This window comes from Limanda limanda, chromosome 11 (assembly GCF_963576545.1).
Source record: "Limanda limanda chromosome 11, fLimLim1.1, whole genome shotgun sequence".
NCBI lineage: Eukaryota > Metazoa > Chordata > Actinopteri > Pleuronectiformes > Pleuronectidae > Limanda > Limanda limanda.
Window position 1 is genome coordinate 12,610,362 of NC_083646.1, and position 20,899 is coordinate 12,631,260.

The 20,899-nt window shown below is 44.2% G+C and overlaps 1 protein-coding gene across 1 annotated transcript; it reads left to right on the forward strand.

Moving 5' to 3' along the window:
- The first annotated feature begins 1,429 nt into the window (after positions 1-1,429).
- On the forward strand, positions 1,430-20,577 carry atp8b2 (ATPase phospholipid transporting 8B2). Its single transcript, XM_061080538.1, has 29 exons — positions 1,430-1,538; positions 5,054-5,112; positions 5,240-5,353; positions 5,779-5,877; positions 5,993-6,054; positions 6,158-6,230; positions 6,667-6,737; positions 6,837-6,916; positions 7,622-7,780; positions 7,887-7,975; positions 8,134-8,330; positions 9,080-9,200; positions 9,514-9,601; positions 9,772-9,806; positions 9,912-10,071; positions 10,174-10,362; positions 11,384-11,499; positions 11,953-12,117; positions 12,469-12,580; positions 13,391-13,496; positions 14,265-14,538; positions 14,730-14,913; positions 16,220-16,443; positions 16,553-16,636; positions 16,772-17,017; positions 17,123-17,261; positions 17,619-17,749; positions 18,544-19,146; positions 19,235-20,577. The coding sequence occupies exons 1-29, from the start codon at positions 1,430-1,432 to the stop codon at positions 19,331-19,333; spliced, it is 4,188 nt and encodes a 1,395-aa protein (XP_060936521.1). The 3' UTR covers positions 19,334-20,577.
- Positions 20,578-20,899: the final 322 nt, after the last annotated feature.

Sequence of the window (20,899 nt, forward strand, 5' to 3'; positions counted from 1 at the left end):
CTCTGGCATTGCATTAGTGTTTTTTTACATACTTTTTTCTCATCTTATTCTACAGAACAATGCTATGTGCACTATCTCATGCGTGGAGACATTTCACCCCATCCAATGTAGAAGGAAAGGCTGTGTACATTTGCAAATACTGTGCAAAGACCTATGTTAAGAATGACACAACGACGCAGAAGCATACAGTCAAGTGCCCAAAGTTTCCTCAGGGCTCAAATCAGCATATGACAAAACAAAATGTTTATATTTATGTCTGTATATGACAAGGTAAATACAGTTAGTATAAATTACCCACAACATTTCCAGTTAAATCCCGTTAATACCCGTTAATTCCCGTTAATTCCCGTATATTCCCGTTAATTCCCGTTAATTCCCATGGAAAGTTTCCAACTTTGAAAATTCCCGGAATTTTGCAACCCTAGTAAAGACACAGATTTGTGTTGCTGTTGTTGTTTTGACATTTTAGTATCTTTCCACTGCCTCAGTGTTTTGTCCTAAGTGTCTTTACATCCCAGTGAGTTGATGACATCACTTTAACTAAACCCAATTGCTCCATGAGCCAACATGCAGCTGATGGAGGGGGGTTGTCTTCTGGAGAAATAACAGTGGACACTTCAAGCACACGTGTGATTTACCTGGAGTGGGGAAACATCTTCATGCGCGTGCCCGATGCAACATCATAAGAGATGTGCGTGTGGCCGATCCTCACGGGCACCTGCCTGGCCCCTCCCACTGCGGTGCACGTCCTCCGCTTTCAGTGGAACGTATGAAACTCCAAAGTACGCCACGGACGGAATCCAACCGGCTCCCAGTGGTTAGATCCAAAATGGCGGCCAGTTGCCTCATTGAGCCAGTCGCCCTGCAGAGGCGGTTTCCACGGCAACGTCCGTCAGATGCGGAGCCGGTGTGATGACGTAATGCGCAGGAGCTGTTTATGTTGTGGATGAGAAGAAGAGGAAGATGCAGACTGTGCACGTGGGTGCGTGCATGGATCGATGAGGCTGTTGTCGAGCAGAACTGATGGAAAAACACACAACTGATGTCGGTTTTATGCAACAATAACACAAATATTTCAAAACATTTAGGACATTGAAATTCACTCGTAAGCTGTTTATTTCAAATAAAATCAGAGCATATGATGAGTGACCTTAATATAGAATGACCTCACTGTTTCTGCGGAAGGAGGTCCGTGTGTGTGTGTTTTGGGGAGCAGCGAGAGAGAGAGGGAGAAGAGAGAGAGAGAAGAGAGAGAGATAGAGAGAGGGGGCTGATGATGGGACAGAGCGCGAGTTGCATCCAACTTGTGTGAAGTTGCGGAGCTGCGCAGCTTCGTCCCCGCATCCTTCATGCGGGAGATGTTGCGTCCACTGCGCATTTCTGACGAACACTCACCCGCACGGTGACCGTCAAAGTTTAAAGAGCAGAGATGACGGTGCTGAAGGAAATCTCGGAGAAATGGTTTCCAGTCGTTCTCCCCCTGCAGAGAAAGAAACAGAAAGGACTCGATGGAGGCAAATCGAAAAAGGGGAGAGGAGGTAGGAGTTTGTTGGACGGATTCACAGATGTCTTGATTATTCATCGTTAGTATGTTTTCTGTTTGTTCATCATCAGTGGTCAAATAAATCATCCCTCATCCTCATAAAAGTCCAAGTTTCATCCACACTCCCTCATCTCACTCAGCCCATTTCATACTGAGGTGTGTGTGTGTGTCAATCCCCTCATATTACATGTCTCCAAGAAACACACACATTTATATTTATATCCCTATATCAAATAGGGAAATTGCAGTGACTGTCATATATGTCATATAAATTATGTCATATATGTCTGAAGTGTACTTCATGTCAATCTGGATTTAACTGCCTACATGTGGTTTTGGCTTAGTCTCCCTTTAGTTGTTTAGTTTTCAGTCCCAATAATATCCTCACCTGTGTGACTGAGTCATTGCTCATGCTTTTGCCTTTTTGATGTGAATGTGAATTTTGTGCACCTAAGTAAAGGACGTTCTTGTTTCTGCTGCCAGAGACACTGATCAATCCTGCAGGCGCCAGCTTCCCCTGTCACTGCCTCATCTGTCTCCCTATTCCTTAACTATCACAAATCGCACTGGACGTGCACCTTCATTTGACCTCCAGCTCATCACTCTGTCACTTGCATCGTTTCCCCAAAAATTAGATCACCAGGCGCATGCGTGTGATAATGTGTGTGTGTGTGTGCACGGGCCCGGCTGCAGACGCTTCTCCTATCCTGTGTTCATCTAATTAAATCAGCCCCAGTGAGGGATGAGCGCATCTCCAAAGTCGGATCCTGACGTAGGTTTTATTCATTCCAGGGACGGAAACATTCCCCGTAGCTGCAGACTGACTCTGCTCTTAGGTCATTACTGCTGGGACTTCAGTCTGGGAGATGAGAGTGTGTGTGTGTGTGTCACGGAGACACAACGAGATTCAGAGCTATGGCACGTGCCCTATGTCCAGGCACGGGAGGAAGAGTGTTAAAGAGACAGGGGCCGGTACAGTTTAGTCATTGTGTGTAAGATCGTGGAACATTATTTCAGTTTGAATCCATATTTATTTACTCCTGTACCTCTCAGTTGTTTGTGGAGACGTAATGCTCACAGCACAGCCAGTGTGCAGCTAAGAGTTTCTCAGTAATGGAGCTTTATAGATCCATACGGACGTGCTGTGCAGCAGTTGGTCTGCGTCAGGGCTTCTAATGCCCTTGAAGCTATCAGAGACATTAAACACTTGACGGGCATTTTGCTAGAGATGCTCCCCCTGTATTCAGGCTGGGGCCGGTCAGCTCGCACAGGGACGACAGGAGGGATGCTCACTGTCTGCTCCTGACTCTGTGCTTACCTGGCTCACTGCATGGAGCCTCAATGCAGCCTTGGCACTGACAGACGTATAGTCGGCGACCACTTGCCCCAGAAAGTGACAGAGCGACCTTCAGATAAAGTGCCAGAGAGAAAAAGCAGAGGAGCAGATAGAGGACTGGAAGATGTTCAACAAGATAGATTTAGGATATTTGTATCAGACTAATGTGATGTTGTTCTATTATATTAAAGATTAAAGAGGGGACATATCAAATAGCATTCGTTTCCATTTTTACATCAAATTGTATGACCACTGTATCAAAAAGAACTTAAGTGCCGGATTTTTATACATATATTTCCAAACAGGAGCATTGCAGAAATATCTTTTGAATATTATTCCATTGTAGTTAATAAGTATTACAGATCGATGATAAGGACTGCTTTGGGGCAATATTGAATATTTACATGATGTCATCCATTCATTCATTTCAAATTCAGTGTCTTACAATATTTATCAACATTATAAGGACAGAGATTTGATCAATCTCATCCCCTTATACCCTTATAGCTCTCACCAGATGTGAGCATCTGCTCCAACCTTAAAGTACGTAACAAAGCTAGAGATGGAGAATCATTAGTATTTTATTATCTTGACTAAATCAAGTCTGACAACCGCCCAGCTGCTCTATAACCGACCAGAACTCATCTGCCACATCCGATGTGTCTCACAACATGACAACAGAGAGGAGCTTGCTGTCTCTACAGCACAGTCATAGATGAGAGGTGTGAGCTGTAGGAGGTGAGACAGGCCTTCAAACTGCTGCAGAAATACAGGAAACCACAGTGTCTTTGTACGTGCATCTGATTCTGGGGTAAAAGCTTTGTCTGTTTTGTGATGTCCCTTCCTGTGGCGCCTCACTGACTCTCAGGCCGACTCCAGACTGTATGGTTTCAGACCTGTACCCTACCTCTGTGCATAACCAACAAAGCTTTGACCCTGAATTTCCTGTCTGCGTCTGTGTGTGTGTGTGTGTGTGTGTGTGTGTGTGTGTGTGTGTGTGTGTGTGTGTGTGTGTGTGTGTGTGCTCTGAGCTGTGTACAGCCCCTGTGCAAAACAGGCCAGTCATTTAAAAAGCAGTCTCATCAATATTAGAGGAGAAAGGCCTGATGGAGGAGGAGGAGGGGAACTCCTAAACTATTCTGCATCAGCATGTACAGAAACCGAAAAACAGCAAGATGATAAAGAGCAGGGTCAGGAGGAGAGAGGGACATGAGCTGCAGACAAAAATAAAGACATTTCACTGGTTAACTTTTACTCTCTTTAGATCCAAGATTGTAGTTGAATGTAATGTGTGATATCCATCTGTGGTCTTGTGTGAATACCTGAGTCCCAGTCCTCATTTGAACTCATGCAGATAATAATTATAATATAATAATAAACTGTATTTAAATAGCACATTCAGAAGATTAAATGCAGCTCAAGGTGATTTACACACAAAGGGAAAAAATGGAGATGAACCTTTGGGGCTCCTCTTGGAAATTGTTGACTTTTTCTGGTTTTATCTTTTGATAATTTATGTTGCGCTAATGCATACAGTGTGTGTACTTTTTGTGCTCATGGTGGTTTATATATAAAACAGAACAACACAAGCTCAAAAACAGAACATATTAAATAGCAAAATGTATAAAAAAAAGAGGTCAAACCGATCTTAACATTACAATCAAATGAATAGTTGAATAAATTGAAAGCAAGATCATTGAAATAAGTTTGGAGCAGTTTTTTTTAACGTGTCCAGACAGAAATCATTTCTATTACGTTGTGGGATGAACTCACACACTCCTACATAGGTGCTTGTTGTGTATCTAGTCCAGATTGGATATCTGGTCCTTAGTAGACAGAAGCAGCAGTTGATTAGGAGGCAAATCGTTTTCTTATTAGTGTGTTTATGTGTGTGTGCATGAGACAGAATGATTCTGGCCCTTCGAATCCATCGATGATGCTCAGACAAACTCCAGCAGACACTCAAGCTGCACTGATTTAGAAATGAATGCATACACATCTTCAAGTGTCTGTCTCCTTCTCTCTGTCTCTCTCCAGGTCTCCGGAGGATATTAACGATACTGATGTTTGCAGTTTGATACACACAGATGCGGCAGTTTGGCTGCTGTCTGTTTATTCTTGTTTTCGTACTGTGTCACTCTTTGTGTTTCATTTTGCGTCTTGTGTTTCTGCAGAGGAGGAGAGAAAGGTCAGGGCCAATGACAGAGAGTACAACGAAAAGTTTCAGTATGCGGTGAGCGAGTCTCCTGTTTCCTCCTCTGTGTGTGTGTGTGTGTGTGTGTGCAATCTTGGAAAGAATTCATCCTAAATGTGATCAGAGTTCATCTTAACGTTATCTGCTATCCCCTCCGATGGTCCAGAGTAACTGCATCATGACATCCAAGTACAACATCATCACCTTTCTGCCCGTCAACCTGTTCGAGCAGTTCCAGGAAGTAGCAAACACCTACTTCCTTTTCCTGCTTATACTACAGGTGAGGACAGGTTGTGGAGGAGGGATGGAAATGAGGCTTGTAAGGAATAAATAAAAAGAGAAAGATCTGTGTTTGCGTGGGGGAGGGCGAGTAGTTGGAGGGTAAAAAAGTTACTTGTTTAAACAAAGGTGTGTCAGTAAGTGATAGTTGGTTTTAGACATGTACACCCAAAAATATTTGCAGGTAATACAAGTTAATTATACCAGGAAAGTTGATCATATAGCAGAATGGAAATGCAAAAATAAACATCCGAAAACAGCTCTGACATCAATTATGTGTGTGTAGTGAGTTCTTATTTATGAAAACATTATTATTAAACCATTTTTTGAGTTAGTCTGTGTTGACTCTATTCCCACGTAACATAATCATAGAAACTATCTGAAGATCTGAAGAATCTGAACATCCCCCTCTCTGTCTCTGTGTAGTTGATACCTCAGATCTCCTCCCTCTCCTGGTTCACTACCATCGTGCCTTTAGCTCTGGTGCTCATCATCACTGCAGTGAAGGATGCCACGGACGACTATGTGAGCTCAATTTGCCCGCACCACACACTGACACTATTCTGAATTACTGCACAAACAACTGGAAAATGGTTAAATGTGGGCGAAAAGCTAAAGGTGCAACTTTTCCATCCCGCAGTTTCGTCACAAGAGCGACAACCAAGTGAACAACCGTCAGTCTCAGGTCCTCATGCGTGGCTCGTGAGTCTGCTTGTTCTTCTTTTATTCTTTTATTGACAATATTTCTTACAACTTTGTAGGTTTTGTAATTTCACCTCGTCTCTTGGTCTTTACTGTGTTGCAGTCTTCAGCATGAGAAGTGGATGAATGTGCGAGTGGGTGACATCACAAAACTGGAGAACAACCAGTTTGTGGCAGTAAGTGTGTGTCCAACGCAGGGATGACCACACTCACTCTCACACACACACACACACACACACACACACACACACACACACACACACGCACTCTCACACACAAACACAGTCAGTGATCAGCAGTCCTGCGGGGCTATTTAAACATCATCTTAATTACAACTTAGCCGTGGACTGAATAGTGTTCTTATCATTTTCTGCATGGCTGTATATGCTGTGTCATTGACAAAATACTATAATGCTGAATGCCAAATTACAGTAGATTTCAGAATGGGCCTCTCCTATTTGCATACACTACTTGAAGTCGAGATGAGGATTTATTTGCTTTGCTAATCGACACAGATTCTAATCACTGTCATCTACGCTTTTCTGATTGTGTTCCCGTGCCGTCTGTGCCGTGCACTGCGGTGCCGGCCTCACCTCTCATTTCTATTTTCAGGCTGACCTGCTGCTGTTGTCCAGCACTGAACCTCACGGGCTGTGTTACATCGAGACAGCCGAGCTGGACGGGTCAGAAAACACAGCACACACCTCACAGTGGACACACACTACCTCACAGTCTGCCGCGCTACATCTCAATCGCTGCGTGCTGTTGTGTTACCTTTGCAGGGAGACCAACATGAAGGTGCGTCAGTCGGTATCGGTGACATCAGAACTCGGGGACCCGAATAACCTCTTTTCATTTGACGGTGAGATTTTAAGTCAACATGATCTTCTTATGGTTTCTCGCCTTGGTTCATCTTCCTTTTTCGAGATGGTAAAGGTCAATGGCTTTCGGTTTGACACAGATGTTGTTGTGCACCACATAAACAAACTTTCTGCCTATCACAGCCTGTCATCGTCCGCCCACCTTCACACATACACACACACACACACACACACACACACACACACACACTTTCACACACACACACACACACACACACACACACACACACACACACACACACACACACACACACACACTGCTCGCCTACTCAGGAAAATGCATTGCTGCGGAAAATCAACTCACGCTTTGCCACCATATCACCTTGCAAAAGGCGTATGTGTGTGTGTGTGTGTTTGTGTGTGTGCGTGCATGATTGTGCGTGCTGCAGCTTTTATGTGTGTGACAGCACCTCGATGTCAGGTGGAGGATTAATCCAACACTACATCATACAGCCAAGAAAATAAACCTGGCACTGTTGTAGGGCTTGGTGGACATCTGTGATATAGCATCTAATTTACCTGGTGTGTGTGTGTGTGTGTGTGTGTGTGTGTGTGTGTGTGTGTGTGTGTGTGTGTGTGTGTGTGTGTGTGTGTGTGTGTGTGTGTGTGTGTGTGTGTGTGTGTGTGTGTGTGTGTGTGTGTGTGTGTGTGTGTGTGTGTGTGTGTGTGTGTGTGTGTGTGTGAAGGTGAGGTGGTGTGTGAGCCCCCTAACAACAAGCTGGATCGTTTCTGTGGGACTCTGTACTGGAGAGACAAGAAATACACCCTAACCAACCAGAATATGCTGCTTCGAGGATGTGTCCTCCGCAACACTGAGGCCTGCTACGGCCTGGTCATCTTTGCAGGTTGGTGTGTGTGTGTGTGTTTACTTGTGTGTATGAACTGTGCTTGTGTGTGTGTGTGAGTTTGGGATGGATGTAACAGATCACACTTTCTCTGGTTTTGTCCCAGGCCCAGATACAAAGCTGATGCAGAACAGCGGCCGCACTAAGTTCAAGCGTACGAGCATCGATCGCCTCATGAACACTCTGGTCCTCTGGGTAGGACGTCCACAAACTATCACTTCCTACTATTTAAGGATATGATCTCAGTGGCTTCAGTCTAGTTTCATATATCCTAGCTGATATCCAATAAATTGTACAACATCTGATGGTCTCTTTCCTCAGTGTTCTTTCCTCCATCTGTTCGTCTCTGTCAGATCTTTGGCTTCCTGGCGTGTATGGGTGTGATCTTGGCTGTGGGTGACGCTGTGTGGGAGAGAGAGGTGGGGTCCCTGTTTCAGAGCTACCTGCCCTGGGACCCTCCCGTGAACAACTTCCTGTTCAATGCCTTCCTCTCCTTCTGGTCCTACGTCATCATTCTCAACACCGTGGTGCCTATCTCTCTATATGTCAGGTGAGGAGAAGTCAGACATTTTCTGGAGTTTTCCTCTCCCCCATGAAGAACACAGCCGGAGATTGTTTGGATCAGACTCTTTCATAACAACAGGAAAATGTCTGGAGCTTTCAGGCGAGGGTGGGTGGGGGAGCCTCCTTTTCATCCTGAGATATATATATATATATTTCTTTTTCTCATATATATTTAACACAACAAGGTTTCAACGTGTTTAATGTTCAATAATGTTCAGGTCCAGATGAATTATCAAATTTGTATATGTTCAATGAGCATTAGGAATACAGACTGCAGATATAAAGTGACTGACTATTGCTAAAGCCAGATCCCAAAAAATCACTTAAGGTAGTCAGAAGGTCATTTGTGACCACATCTATCATAAAATGCAAATGCAGGAACTTGTTGTAGGGAAGCAGGAGTATGTGTAGTTTTCGATATGACTATTTTGAGAAGTAGAAACTCAAGGTCTCACACAGGCACCCAATAATGAATTCATGTCAAAGCAGATTACAGTTCTGAACAAGTTGGAAACCAGATGGGTACCCTGCAGATGATAAAGAGAACCTACGTATTTGCCTCTTGAGAAAAAAAAACAAAAGCGGTTCTTCCGCAGCCTCATATCATAGACACAGTTTGCATGTTATGTAAATGGTTCTGCCAGGTTTAAAAAGGCATGAAAGATTAAAGCTACCCTGGTCTGTAGCTAAACATTTTATTCAACTCTATCCCTCTTTCTTCTGTCTGTGTGTCAGTGTGGAGGTGATCAGGCTCGGTCACAGCTACTTCATCAACTGGGACCAGCAGATGTTCTGCTCCCAGTGTAACACAGCGGCCGAGGCCAGGACCACCACTCTGAATGAGGAGCTGGGTCAGGTGAGCATCTTCACCCTGCAAGCAAATACAAGTCTGTGTGTGTGATTCTGATCTGAGCTTCTGTTCCTTTTCTCATCCTTCTGATGCTTTATATTAATTGAAAAAAAAAAGGTTAAATTCAGCAGTAACTGAAGGTGTTTCAGGCTTCACACAAATTAAATGCACCCGCAGACTAAGAGGAATCCCAGAGGTTTGGTTTGGAAAATATTTATATTCAGTGTAAGCAGTTAGAACATCTCTTTCATTACGTTACTTTAGTTACTTTGTTATGTGTAACTTTATAATAATTATTTGTGATGTTTTTTATATTTAGGTTGAATACATCTTCAGTGACAAGACTGGAACTCTAACTCAGAACATCATGAGCTTCAACAAGTGCTCCATCAATGGACAGACTTATGGTAAGTGCAGAAGTAAAGAAGTAAAGATAACACAACCACAACGAGAGCAAGAAAATACTACACCTTCCAATCTATTGGTTGGGCAGTTTTATGGACTATGAAAAAATAGGGGACATATGGAATGAAGCATGATCAAAATACTCAATGTGGCGTTTGTGTTGTGTTGTCAGGTGAAGTTACAGACCCACTTGGACCTCAGCCAAAGGTACGCAACCTCAAAACACACAGTGACATAAACATATGTGCCGTTTTTACTCTGTCTATGCGCTTACTACTAGTTATGATTATCACGGCTCCCATTTATCCTCAGAGGCTGGACTTTACCCCCTTCAACCCCCTGGCCGACCTGGACTTCTGTTTCTATGACGACACGCTGCTGGAATCAGTGAAAGTGGGAGACTCGCACACTCACAAGTTTTTCCGCCTGCTCTCCCTCTGTCACACGGTCATGAGCGAGGAGAAGAGCGAGGGTGAGAAGAGGGAACTGGGATGTTGACAACGACACCAACGTACATCACCTGTCCATTATTTATGTTTTCTATTATCCGTCATTGTTTCATCCGTGTTTCCAGGGGAGCTGGTTTATAAGGCTCAGTCTCCAGATGAGGGCGCTCTGGTGACTGCGGCTCGAAACTTTGGATTTGTGTTTCGCTCCCGAACGCCGGGGACGATCACCACCACGGAGATGGGACGACCCGTCACCTACACGCTGCTCGCCATTCTGGACTTCAACAACATACGCAAAAGGATGTCTGTCATAGGTGGGGAGATTTTATTGCTTTGGAAAAGAAATCTGGAAAAGGGATCTCTATTGATTTTTAGTTTTAAGGTTGGTGAATGTATGAGGAATGAATAGATTAAGATACTTTGATTTATTTATCCCACACACATGCACAGACATGCACAGGCACACTCATGCAAGGGGAAATTCAACCTCTGCTTTTAACCCAGCTGGTGGCAGACACACAGGGCAGATAAGGGAGAAATTGGATTTTTAAATTTTATTTCTCTAATCTGCTATTTAAAATTGTCAGCTGGGCTGGTGAGCTACTCCGGCTTCTTCCCACAGTCCAAAGACAAGAAGCTTATTAGGTTAATTGGAGACTCTAAAAACAATAATAATGTGGGCGTGTCTCTGCTTGTTAGTCTTGCGAGCGCTGGTGACCCTTTCCAATGTGTACCTGGATATACCCTTGACCCCAGCTCCTAGAAAGGACAAGCGGTATATATGGTGGATGGATGAATTGGTTGTATCTATGGTAAAAATGATATTCAGAAAGCCTTGTATTGTAATTATGATTTGATCAGAAGGAGCAAAGGTTTATATGCTGAATTCTTGACACTCAATAAACAAAAGCCCCATTTACATTGGAGGGACAACACCCCCGAGTTAAGGAGTTATTCAGGTTTAAATCACAAATCGGGTATTTCAGCTACACACTCCTCCAGACTGACAGCAGATGAGCTATTAGTCATGTTTACATTCGATCCCTCTGTGAGAATTCACTTTGTGTTCCTGTGATTTATCTTCTCGTAAAATGCTGGAAAACTGCCCAGAAAATCTCTGGTCATTAATCACTCGTACCTTAGCAACAACGTTTGGTCTATAGCAACAGAGCACCAAGACCACGGCCGCGATATTCACATGGACAGTCTTTGTGAACCTCTGTACGGGGGAATGTCATTAGTTCAATAAGCTGAGGAAGAGGAGTCTGGTTATTGAAGATGAAGGAGGGCTCGTATGGATTTTGTCTCCATTAATTTATGTTTTCACTTTTTCAGTGCGTAGCCCAGAGGGCAGGATCCGCCTGTACTGTAAAGGAGCTGACACTGTGCTGCTGGAGCGACTCCACCCATGCAACCAGGAACTGATGAATATCACCTCAGACCATCTCAATGTGAGTAATGCATGAGTGCCTCGACTGATCTGTACTGCCATCTAGTGTCTGCACACTCCAAAGCAGCTGTAACGTTGACATTGCATCAACTTCTTCCTGCTCGGATCAGATGATGTGACTCACCATGACATGAGGCAGACAGAGACATTGATTTGGCCTAAAAGAAATAGAGGAATAGAATATGGTCAACTCATAGGATGTGTTTCTTTCTCCCCATTTGAATCTTCATGTGTGTGCATATTGTTCCATCTGCGTTTGTCTGAACCCATTGAATTTTGTTTTCACTTTCTTTAACATTGTGTGCTGTTCAACATTTTCAAAGATTTCTCAGAGATTAATTCATGGATCTTTATGAAAAAAAGCAGGCACATTCACAGAACTCATATCCACGATTGTGTGCAATTTAGTTTGGTGGAGGTATGCACAATGTTTGTGATTTTACATGTCCTTCAGGAGTACGCAGCAGACGGTCTGCGGACCCTGGCGCTGGCCTACAGGGACCTGTCAGAGGATGAGTGGGAGGCGTGGTCAGAGAGCCACCGCTGCGCCGACAAGGCCACGGACTGCAGAGAGGACCGGGTGGCTGCCGCCTACGAGCAGATAGAGCAAGACATGATGGTCAGTGACTTGATCTGCTTGTTATTTAAATTTAGGGCGTTTTCTCTCAGTAGCAGTTTGACTTTCATTTTCTGAGTGTGAACCTTCAAATCGTTTGTTTCTCACCAAATATGTCCTTCCTTAAACAGAATAAAAGGGGAACTTAGTTTATTTGCGGAGGGAAATTCCTTTCTTTTCGTGTAGCTGAACCAAATTGTTTGGTCATAATGTTGCAGAAGTTGCAGTAGAATTCATCACTTTTAAATCCATTTTGAATTTTTCTACTGGTATGGTACTGAAATGTGTGTGTGTGTGTGTGTGTGTGTGTGTGTGTGTGTGTGTGTGTGTGTGTGTGTGTGTGTGTGTGTGTAGCTCCTGGGGGCCACAGCCATTGAGGACAAGCTGCAGGAAGGTGTCCCAGAGACCATCGCTGTCCTCTCTCTGGCCAACATTAAAATCTGGGTTCTCACTGGAGACAAACAGGGTGAGACGCAGAAACATTTGCAAGCTGTTTGCTTGCTGTTGTTAAAAAAGTAGCAGCATTTGCCAAGGTTCAGATAAATGAGAGTTTTCACAGCAGCCATCTCCTCTGTGTGCATTCAACCGTTCATGTGGACACGCCACTTAGCCTCTGTTGCCATCTCACTGTGAGACCGAGCTCATACAACTTGAAACCTGCAAGTTCCTCCGGACAAAGCAAGAGCTAGAACAAGGAAATCCATCCAGCAATTTGGAGAAGTTTGAATATAGATGTCCTCAAAAGTAACACAAATTCAGAAACAGATAAGGTTAAAACCAGTTTCCCAAAACTAAGGAATATTGTTGGTGACAGCTGATTCAAACTGTTGGACACAAAGGTCGGGGCAATGAGCGCAGAATTGGTGATTCAATAATGAAAAGACTGTTCTAAACCTGCCTGTTTGGAATCAGCAAGGTTTATTCATATTGAATATATTGATTCTCCAAATCGCACCAAATCCAATATTACACTCTCATGGGCCCTTAACAATACACATGCCAAGTGTGAAGTCAATTAGATGAACGCTGAGCCACAGACAGACAGAGATTTCAGGTGGATTATTAGATTTGTACTGGGTCGGTTCTCCATGCAGCCACAATTGAATGTATAGAAGTCTGTGGCTGCAAGGAACAAGCAGGCAACCTGAGGGGCTGTCAGTCACTATATAAAAGAAAGTATCACTCAGTATCACACTGTGTCACCCCATGTATTCTACCTGTCATCCTGGCACTACGTTCAGTTACTGCAGTGACCCTCTCTCACTCGCTCACACAGAGACGGCTGTCAACATCGGTTACTCGTGCAAGATGCTGACGGATGACATGACTGAGGTGTTCATCATCAATGGTCACACGGTCCAGAGCGTGCGGCAGGAGCTCAGGTAAAGTCTCCTTGTCTGGAGTGGATGGATGGATGAATGTCCATCTTTGTCCGCGTCAACACGCGTCCATTGACACTGTAGTATCCACACTGTGGGTGTTAGGTGTTCGTCAGAAAATAAACTAAGAAGTGTATGCAGAATGAATAGCTCAAATTAACTTTATAATTTCCTTTGCATAAAAACATGATTTTGGACTGGAATGACTCTCTCAGTGTTGATGTGACTGCCACTGTGCTTCCTCACATATGAGCACACACTGTATTGCCCTAATGTGTGGTTCCCAAAAGTTTGCATGACCTTAAGATTGCATGTGACAGTTCCCACAACTTGTGCGAGTTGCAAAAACATGTAGAGTAAAGATTTGCTTAGTTAACTTAATGTTGGCATTGGTGAGCTGATAGGGAAGAGTACACTCTCAAAACTGAGCGTTATCAGCTTATTGTGATTAAAACTATTGGTCAACTTTCTATAGACAAATATCTTGAACATATGAAAATATCTTATTGCTTCCAATAACATATAGACTATGGAACATTATAATCTGTCCTCAACTCACCACTGTCTCCTCACTGAGCTGCTCTTTTTTCAAATTTAATAATACCGTCCTATCTTTCTCTCCACTTTCGATATGTTTGTTCATGTGTCTTTGTTTTCCTTCTCCACCATCCTTCTTTTCATCTCCTCTGTTCACTCCTTCACACAGCCTGTTGTGTGTCTGGGGCTGTTTCATGTCCCGCTGACGTGGCGTTTGTTTGTCTCGCTCTCCAGGAGGGCGAGGGAAAGGATGATTGAGCTGTCACGCACCAGAGAGGGCGGGAAGGAGTCGGGGATGGAGGGATGGGGAGAGGCCTACTTCAGTGCCAATGGACTCAGAGGAGGACAAGAGGGAGATGGCACAGACAGAGGAGGTGGAGGAGGGAAACCTCCCCAGTGCCCCCCTCCTCCTCCTCCTCCTCCTACTCCTCCTCCCCCTTCACCTCCCTCCAACCTCATGGACAACGTCTCTGGAGAGTTTGCCCTCATTGTCAACGGTCACAGTCTGGTAGGAAAAACACGTCACTCTCATGCTATACACACACCAAACAGGACCACTGAGAATTAAACAGTCAACTGTCAGGAAGCAGCGAGTTGTCATCAACAAACCCTATTTTCAGTTTCTTCAGACTCTGAAACTCGATGACACCTGTCTGTAACCTTGAACTCGTCGACCCTCTCTCTCCTGCTCTCTGACAGGCCCACGCTCTCGAAGCCGACATGGAGACGGAGTTCGTGTCGACAGCGTGCGCGTGCAAAGCGGTCATCTGCTGCAGGGTCACGCCGCTGCAGAAGGCTCAGGTGGTGGAGCTCATCAAGACCCACAAGAAGGCCGTCACTCTGGCTATAGGAGATGGCGCCAACGACGTTAGCATGATCAAAAGTGAGTCTCGGGATCCATGGTGTAACCGGATTATTGTTGCGATGGAGAGCAAAGAGAAAGAGAGAAGTAGGGCTAAGTGCACGTGTGTATGGCGTGACTCAATCTCAGCAGAAGTATGGTGGCAGATGACGTTCGTAGCAGTGATGATGTGGAAATGTGTGTTGCAGTCGGCGTCTTGAGGATGTTTTCTCAGCATCGAAACACACGCAATTTTACTCAGTTCCAGTAAGCTCATACAAGACAGACAAACACTGACCAAACCCACAGAATGTTCCAATATGACAGTTGCAGATACATTTGAGGAAATGTAACGAAAAAATAAACATGATGGGAAGCTATATGTTACGATATGATACGATACAGTATGATACAAAAAGACATGATACAATAAGATAAGAAACTATACGACAGAATACGTTACAATATGATATGATAAAATGCGATTAGCTAAGATATGATACAATACAATATGATACGATACAATACAATATGATTCAAAACAAAACAATACGATACAATAGAATATGATAAGATGTGATACGAAACATAAGATAAAACTGTTATGCTCCTCTGGAATTTGTCGTTTTGTCAGACACATGTACACATAATGAATAAAAGCAATCAATATCAATATTATCAATCCCTAACACTTGGTACTCCCACACAGGGAAACAGTATAAAAGTGTAAAAGACAGAGGAACAAATGAGTTCTGCAGTGTGTTCAGTCGAGCCTGTCAGGCTCAAAACCTGATATTCTTCAAATAAGAGATGAGAGGCATCGGATGTAATATAACCTGACAAAAACAAATTCGTAGCAGTCTATTATGACATCAAACTCCATCAAGAGCTGTGACAGTGTGATTCAGACACAGTGTGTGACTGTACATCCAGTGTAAAATAAGATTGATTTATAACCTCATGCTGATTAAGGGAAAACCAAATGAGGCAAGTGGATGTTACGAGGTTAGCCCGATAACCCCATGTTCTGCTTCTTGAAGTGTATTTGTAATATTCTGGGGTGTAAGTGTTGCATAACTCCATGGCTGTCTGCGTATGTACATCATGTCTACGTGATGATCTTAAGATGTCAAATATATCTTTACTAACTTTTACTATGGCATGCTCACAATTGTCATTACCTGATTTGTTAATCTCATTAAACCATTTTCAAGGCATAATAAGTCATTTACAAGCCACCAAAAAGAACAACATTGGATTGCAGGTTGTGCAAAAAAAGTATTTGCGTCAACAGTTTTGTTTGACTCGTTTTCTTTCTCTCTTCACTCTCTCCTCTCCTCTCCTCCAGGCGCTCACATCGGAGTTGGTATCTCAGGTCAGGAGGGGATCCAGGCCGTCCTGTCCAGCGACTACTCCTTCTCCCAGTTCCGTTTTCTGCAGCGCCTCCTGCTGGTCCACGGCCGCTGGTCCTACCTGCGCATGTGCCGATTCCTCTGCTACTTCTTCTACAAGAATTTTGCCTTCACCATGGTGCACTTCTGGTTCGGTTTCTTCTGTGGCTTCTCAGCTCAGGTTAGAGAGGCGAGGTCCCCGGGAATAACATGACACGGGGTTAGGAAATGAACGTGATAATTCTAACTGTGTGTGTTTTGTGTGCGTCTCCTCTCTCTCTCTCTCGTAGACTGTTTATGATCAGTACTTCATCACACTCTACAACATTGTCTACACCTCCCTCCCTGTGTTGGCCATGGGGATATTTGACCAGGTCGGTTCAAAGTATTGCCAAGTATTGCGTATTGAGTATCATAAATAACGCTTTTGCACAAATAGGACAGTTGTATCATGTACAGCAGGGTCTTGTTCTAACCAATGTATTCCCTCGTGTTGTGTCTTAATGCAGGATGTTCCTGACCACAGGAGTCTGGAGTACCCGAAGCTGTATGAACCCGGGCAGCTCAACCTCCTCTTCAACAAGAAGGAGTTCTTCATCTGCATCACCCAGGGCATATACACATCAGTGGTGCTGTTCTTTGTCCCCTACGCTATCCTGTCTGATGCCACTCAGAGCAACGGGGTGCCCCTCGCCGACTACCAGACCTTCGCTGTCACCACGGCGACAGCACTGGTCATCGTGGTCAGCGTACAGGTGGTGTCTGCTTTCCTTACTGCCGGGAACCATCATGCTTCACAGCTGTTTGTTCTATCGTGGTGTCCTTACTGTTCTGTTTCTCCGATGTGCCTCTGTGTGCAGATCGCTCTGGACACAGGCTTCTGGACGGTCATCAACCACGTGTTTGTGTGGGGTTCGGTGGGCTGCTACTTCACCATCATGTTGGCCCTGCACAGCCAGAGCCTCTTTAGGATCTTTCCCAATCAGTTCCACTTTGTCGGTCAGTTAACCTTTACAGTTTATTAGTTAGTCGCACACACAAACACACCTACACTGGACTTTTGTGGCAGGTGTTTTAGAGATAATAATCCAATGTTTTTTTACACATAATGAAAACTAGAATGATGATAATATCAGATCACTGATATACATGGTTTGACCCACAACTTAAGACACATGCAGAGATTTGTAAATATTTCTTATTCACACACTCCAAAATCAGGAATTCACTGCAGTCACATCCTGAAGTAATTTCACTCGATCATGCAGTAAAGATGTCTAATACTTGTGTAAGCGTACATTGTTGTTGTTCAAGTTGTGTGTGTCTGTTTGTGTGTTTGTCTGTGTGTGAGTACAGGTAGTGCCCAGAGCACGTTATTGCAGCCAGTCGTGTGGTTGACTATTGCGCTCGCGACAGCAATATGCATAGTTCCAGTTTTGGCTTTCCGCTTCCTCAAGCTGGACCTGAAACCTCAGCTCTCAGACACGGTGAGAAAACGCGCAGAAACACACAAAGTCCGTGACACTGTCGTCTCCACCCACTTCATCGCAGCACGAGTCAGTGTCTTCTCCGTCCACACGTCCGGCCTAAACTGGGCTCAGCCAATGATTAACTGAACATGCACAAACAGTTCATGTGAGTGTGTGGCCGTCAGCGGCTTCGTGGACTTTAAATACAGTGCAAATATTGACTTGGACAGTGGAGCCTAATGACACAAGCTTTAGTCCTTGTGTTTAAGATGAGTGTGTGATGCAGTGATTGTGTGTTGAGCTCCCTCAGCATCCGACAGAAGCCGCTGTCGGCGGGTTGGAGAGACGTTCCTGTTTTTGATGTGTTCTTTCTTTGCACGGGTTAAAATAGCTACAAAAACATGGAACACAAAATGCAAAAACCTTCACAGCTTTCACAGTATTTAATGGATGATTGGGCTTAAAATGAGGTTGTGGATTTGTATGTTAGATCTATGAATTTAAACACATTCTTTACTCATGCAGAAGTACAGATACTTTGTTAAAATGACTCAAGTAAAGGTATAAGTACTGATTCAACGTCTTTACTCAAGGCTATGAAATGTACTGAAGGTATCAAAGTAAAAAGACTCAAGTACAGATATCTAAAAATTCAGCTTCATTACAGCAATAAAGTATTTGTACTTTAATACTTGTCACCTCTGAGATTGACTGTATATTATTTTGGTTCTATCTAGAAATTTTTTAAATAATCCTATTGACATTCAGCTAGAAATGATGTTGCCCTTCCTCTCCTTTCGTCTATACACCAGGTGCGCTACACGCAGTTGGTGCGGCAGAAGAAGAGGAAGCCAGCTGGACGCAGTGTAGGAAGTGCCTGGCGTGGCGTGGGCAGCGTGTCAGAGGGTCGTCTGGGCGCTCGTGGTGGGTCGAGGAGGTCAGGCTATGCCTTCGCCCACCAGGAGGGCTTCGGGGAGCTGATCACCTCTGGGAAGAACATGAGGCTCTCCTCTCTGGCCCTGGCCAACTTCGCCTCCAGACACAGCTCCAGCTGGATCGACACGCTCCGCAGGAAGAAGCACAATCACACTCACACTCCCCCCAGCGCTTCGGGGGAGTGCAGTCCAGCGCCCAGTTGTGTCTCTGGGTCACTTCCTCCACTCTCAAACTCCTCCTCCGTCATTGGCGGCTCACAGGAGACACCAATCGAGGAGGAAACGGTCCCGGCCTGTGATCTGCAACCTGTTCCCGCTGTGTCCACAAAAACCCATCCAGCTGCAGCCCCGGGCCCAGAGTCAGCTGCACCTCCGGGTCCAGGTCAGGCTCCGGGTTCCAGCGTCCTCGGCTCCTCAGCAGTGAGATGCACCGGGGGAGACTCCCCTGGAGGCTGGACGCTCTCTCTTGGTAGTGTGCAGGTGAGTCGCCGCTATTCCCAATTCAACAAAACCATTGAAACACATGAGAGAGCCTACATCGTTTATTTATTCTTCCTCTCTCCAACAGGAAGCACTGTTTGGCTGGAAAGGTTTCGCGGCTCGTAGCGGTGCAGCCAACAGCCAAGGCCTTACCTCCGTCGCTAAGGAAACCAGCCACATCGAATGAAGCATTCATAATGAACGGAAGAGTTACTTGTTGGCTGCTGTTCATCAGATGTTTGCCCCTTCATACAGGATGTGCTGAGTGCTTTTCTGGAGATGTGCTCAGATACTGAGAGCATGTGAACTGTTATAAAATCACACAGGGCTCTGTTTCCCAGCTGATACATCTCGAAATAAACCATTTTCATCTTAATCACGGGAGAAAGTGACACTCCCTGATGAGATGGGCTTTGCCAACTACGAGCTGGGATTGAATGGTGATATATTGAACATGTTTCCACAGCGTACAATCACGAGTGGCTGACAGAATATCATGAGATTGACGATGTGCAACGTCTAAATGAGGGATGGAAATAGATGCGAAGATAACTTTATTATAATTCCTTATCTCAAAGATTGTTTCCACTTTCACAAAGATTAGCCTCATTGACAGCTATAAGGCAAACAGTATTCCTCCAGATGAGCTGAATAACTTTCAGCGAAGTGTTTGTATCTCTGTGTTCACTATAGTTCTCAGTGAGAACGCTACCCTCAGCTACAGAACATCGCAGAAGACTCTCGAGAGATTTCTGAGCCTTTTCTCTCATTGATACGTTTTATTTGACTTCTACTCCACATGTTCTCTTTTTTGCATCATATTGATGTGTTTTATATAAGGGCCCATATTTGAGTTGCACCTACACAGCCAACTCTTATTTTCTTCTGTTGGCAAATTGGACCTTTCTGTTGGTCTGACAAAGGCCCAGTTCATCTTTATGCACCTCTGATGTAATGATAGAGTCTGGCTGACTCGGACACGGGCGCAGTGCAAAGAAACCAAGTCTCGATCATACATGTGACTTTTTGTGTGAACCGGATTCCTACCGTATACACACTGTTCAATAAGTGCTTTAAATTAGTCTTACTTTTTTTAGTCCCTTTTATTTGAATGAAGGGAAGAGGTTTGGGAATAATTATGCCTTAGTAATGCCAAAATTTGAGTCATGTAACTTCTCATTTCTGACTCCTGATGCATCCATCCAGCATGGCACTGCATCACATTGCAAATCCAGACATGGGGTGAGATAATCATTATAGGGTAAACAGAGGAACAGTATAAATCTGCTCTCTGATCTCTCCAAAGGGGCAGAGGATATGGTCTGGATAAACATATTGAAATGAATATACTGTACCGTAGCTGACCCCATGCTTTGTTCATGCACGGGCAATTTCTGAGGGCAAAATGTGAAGCTGTCGAAAGGTGGTCAATAAACATATGACCTCTCTGTCACAGGAGAGAAACACACCGTGTCCATGCAAATCTCATTTCATGTAACAAGTTTCCGCTAGAAATGACTATGGTGCAAGAAGTAGAAACATGTGTAGCGAAACGTGAAATTATGTAAAGTTAAAAAGAACCGAAAGCAGGAGAATTTTACCACAAAAAGATTTATTGTGGCAAAAACAAAAATCAAGCTTTGGGAAACTACCACTTTCTACATGCAAAGGTGGAAATATGTATAGATTTGAGCAGTGTGCAAATCCAAAAGCAGTTTAATTACCTTTGAATAAAATAAAATAATAAAATAAT

Bases quoted from the DNA above. Each gene is read 5' to 3' on its own strand.
- atp8b2 (XM_061080538.1), top strand. From the start codon at position 1,430: ATGACGGTGCTGAAGGAAATCTCGGAGAAATGGTTTCCAGTCGTTCTC. The intron at 17,262-17,618 runs GTCAGTTAACCT...GTGTGAGTACAG, and splicing joins CAATCAGTTCCACTTTGTCG to GTAGTGCCCAGAGCACGTTA. The intron at 19,147-19,234 runs GTGAGTCGCCGC...TCTCTCCAACAG, and splicing joins TCTCTCTTGGTAGTGTGCAG to GAAGCACTGTTTGGCTGGAA.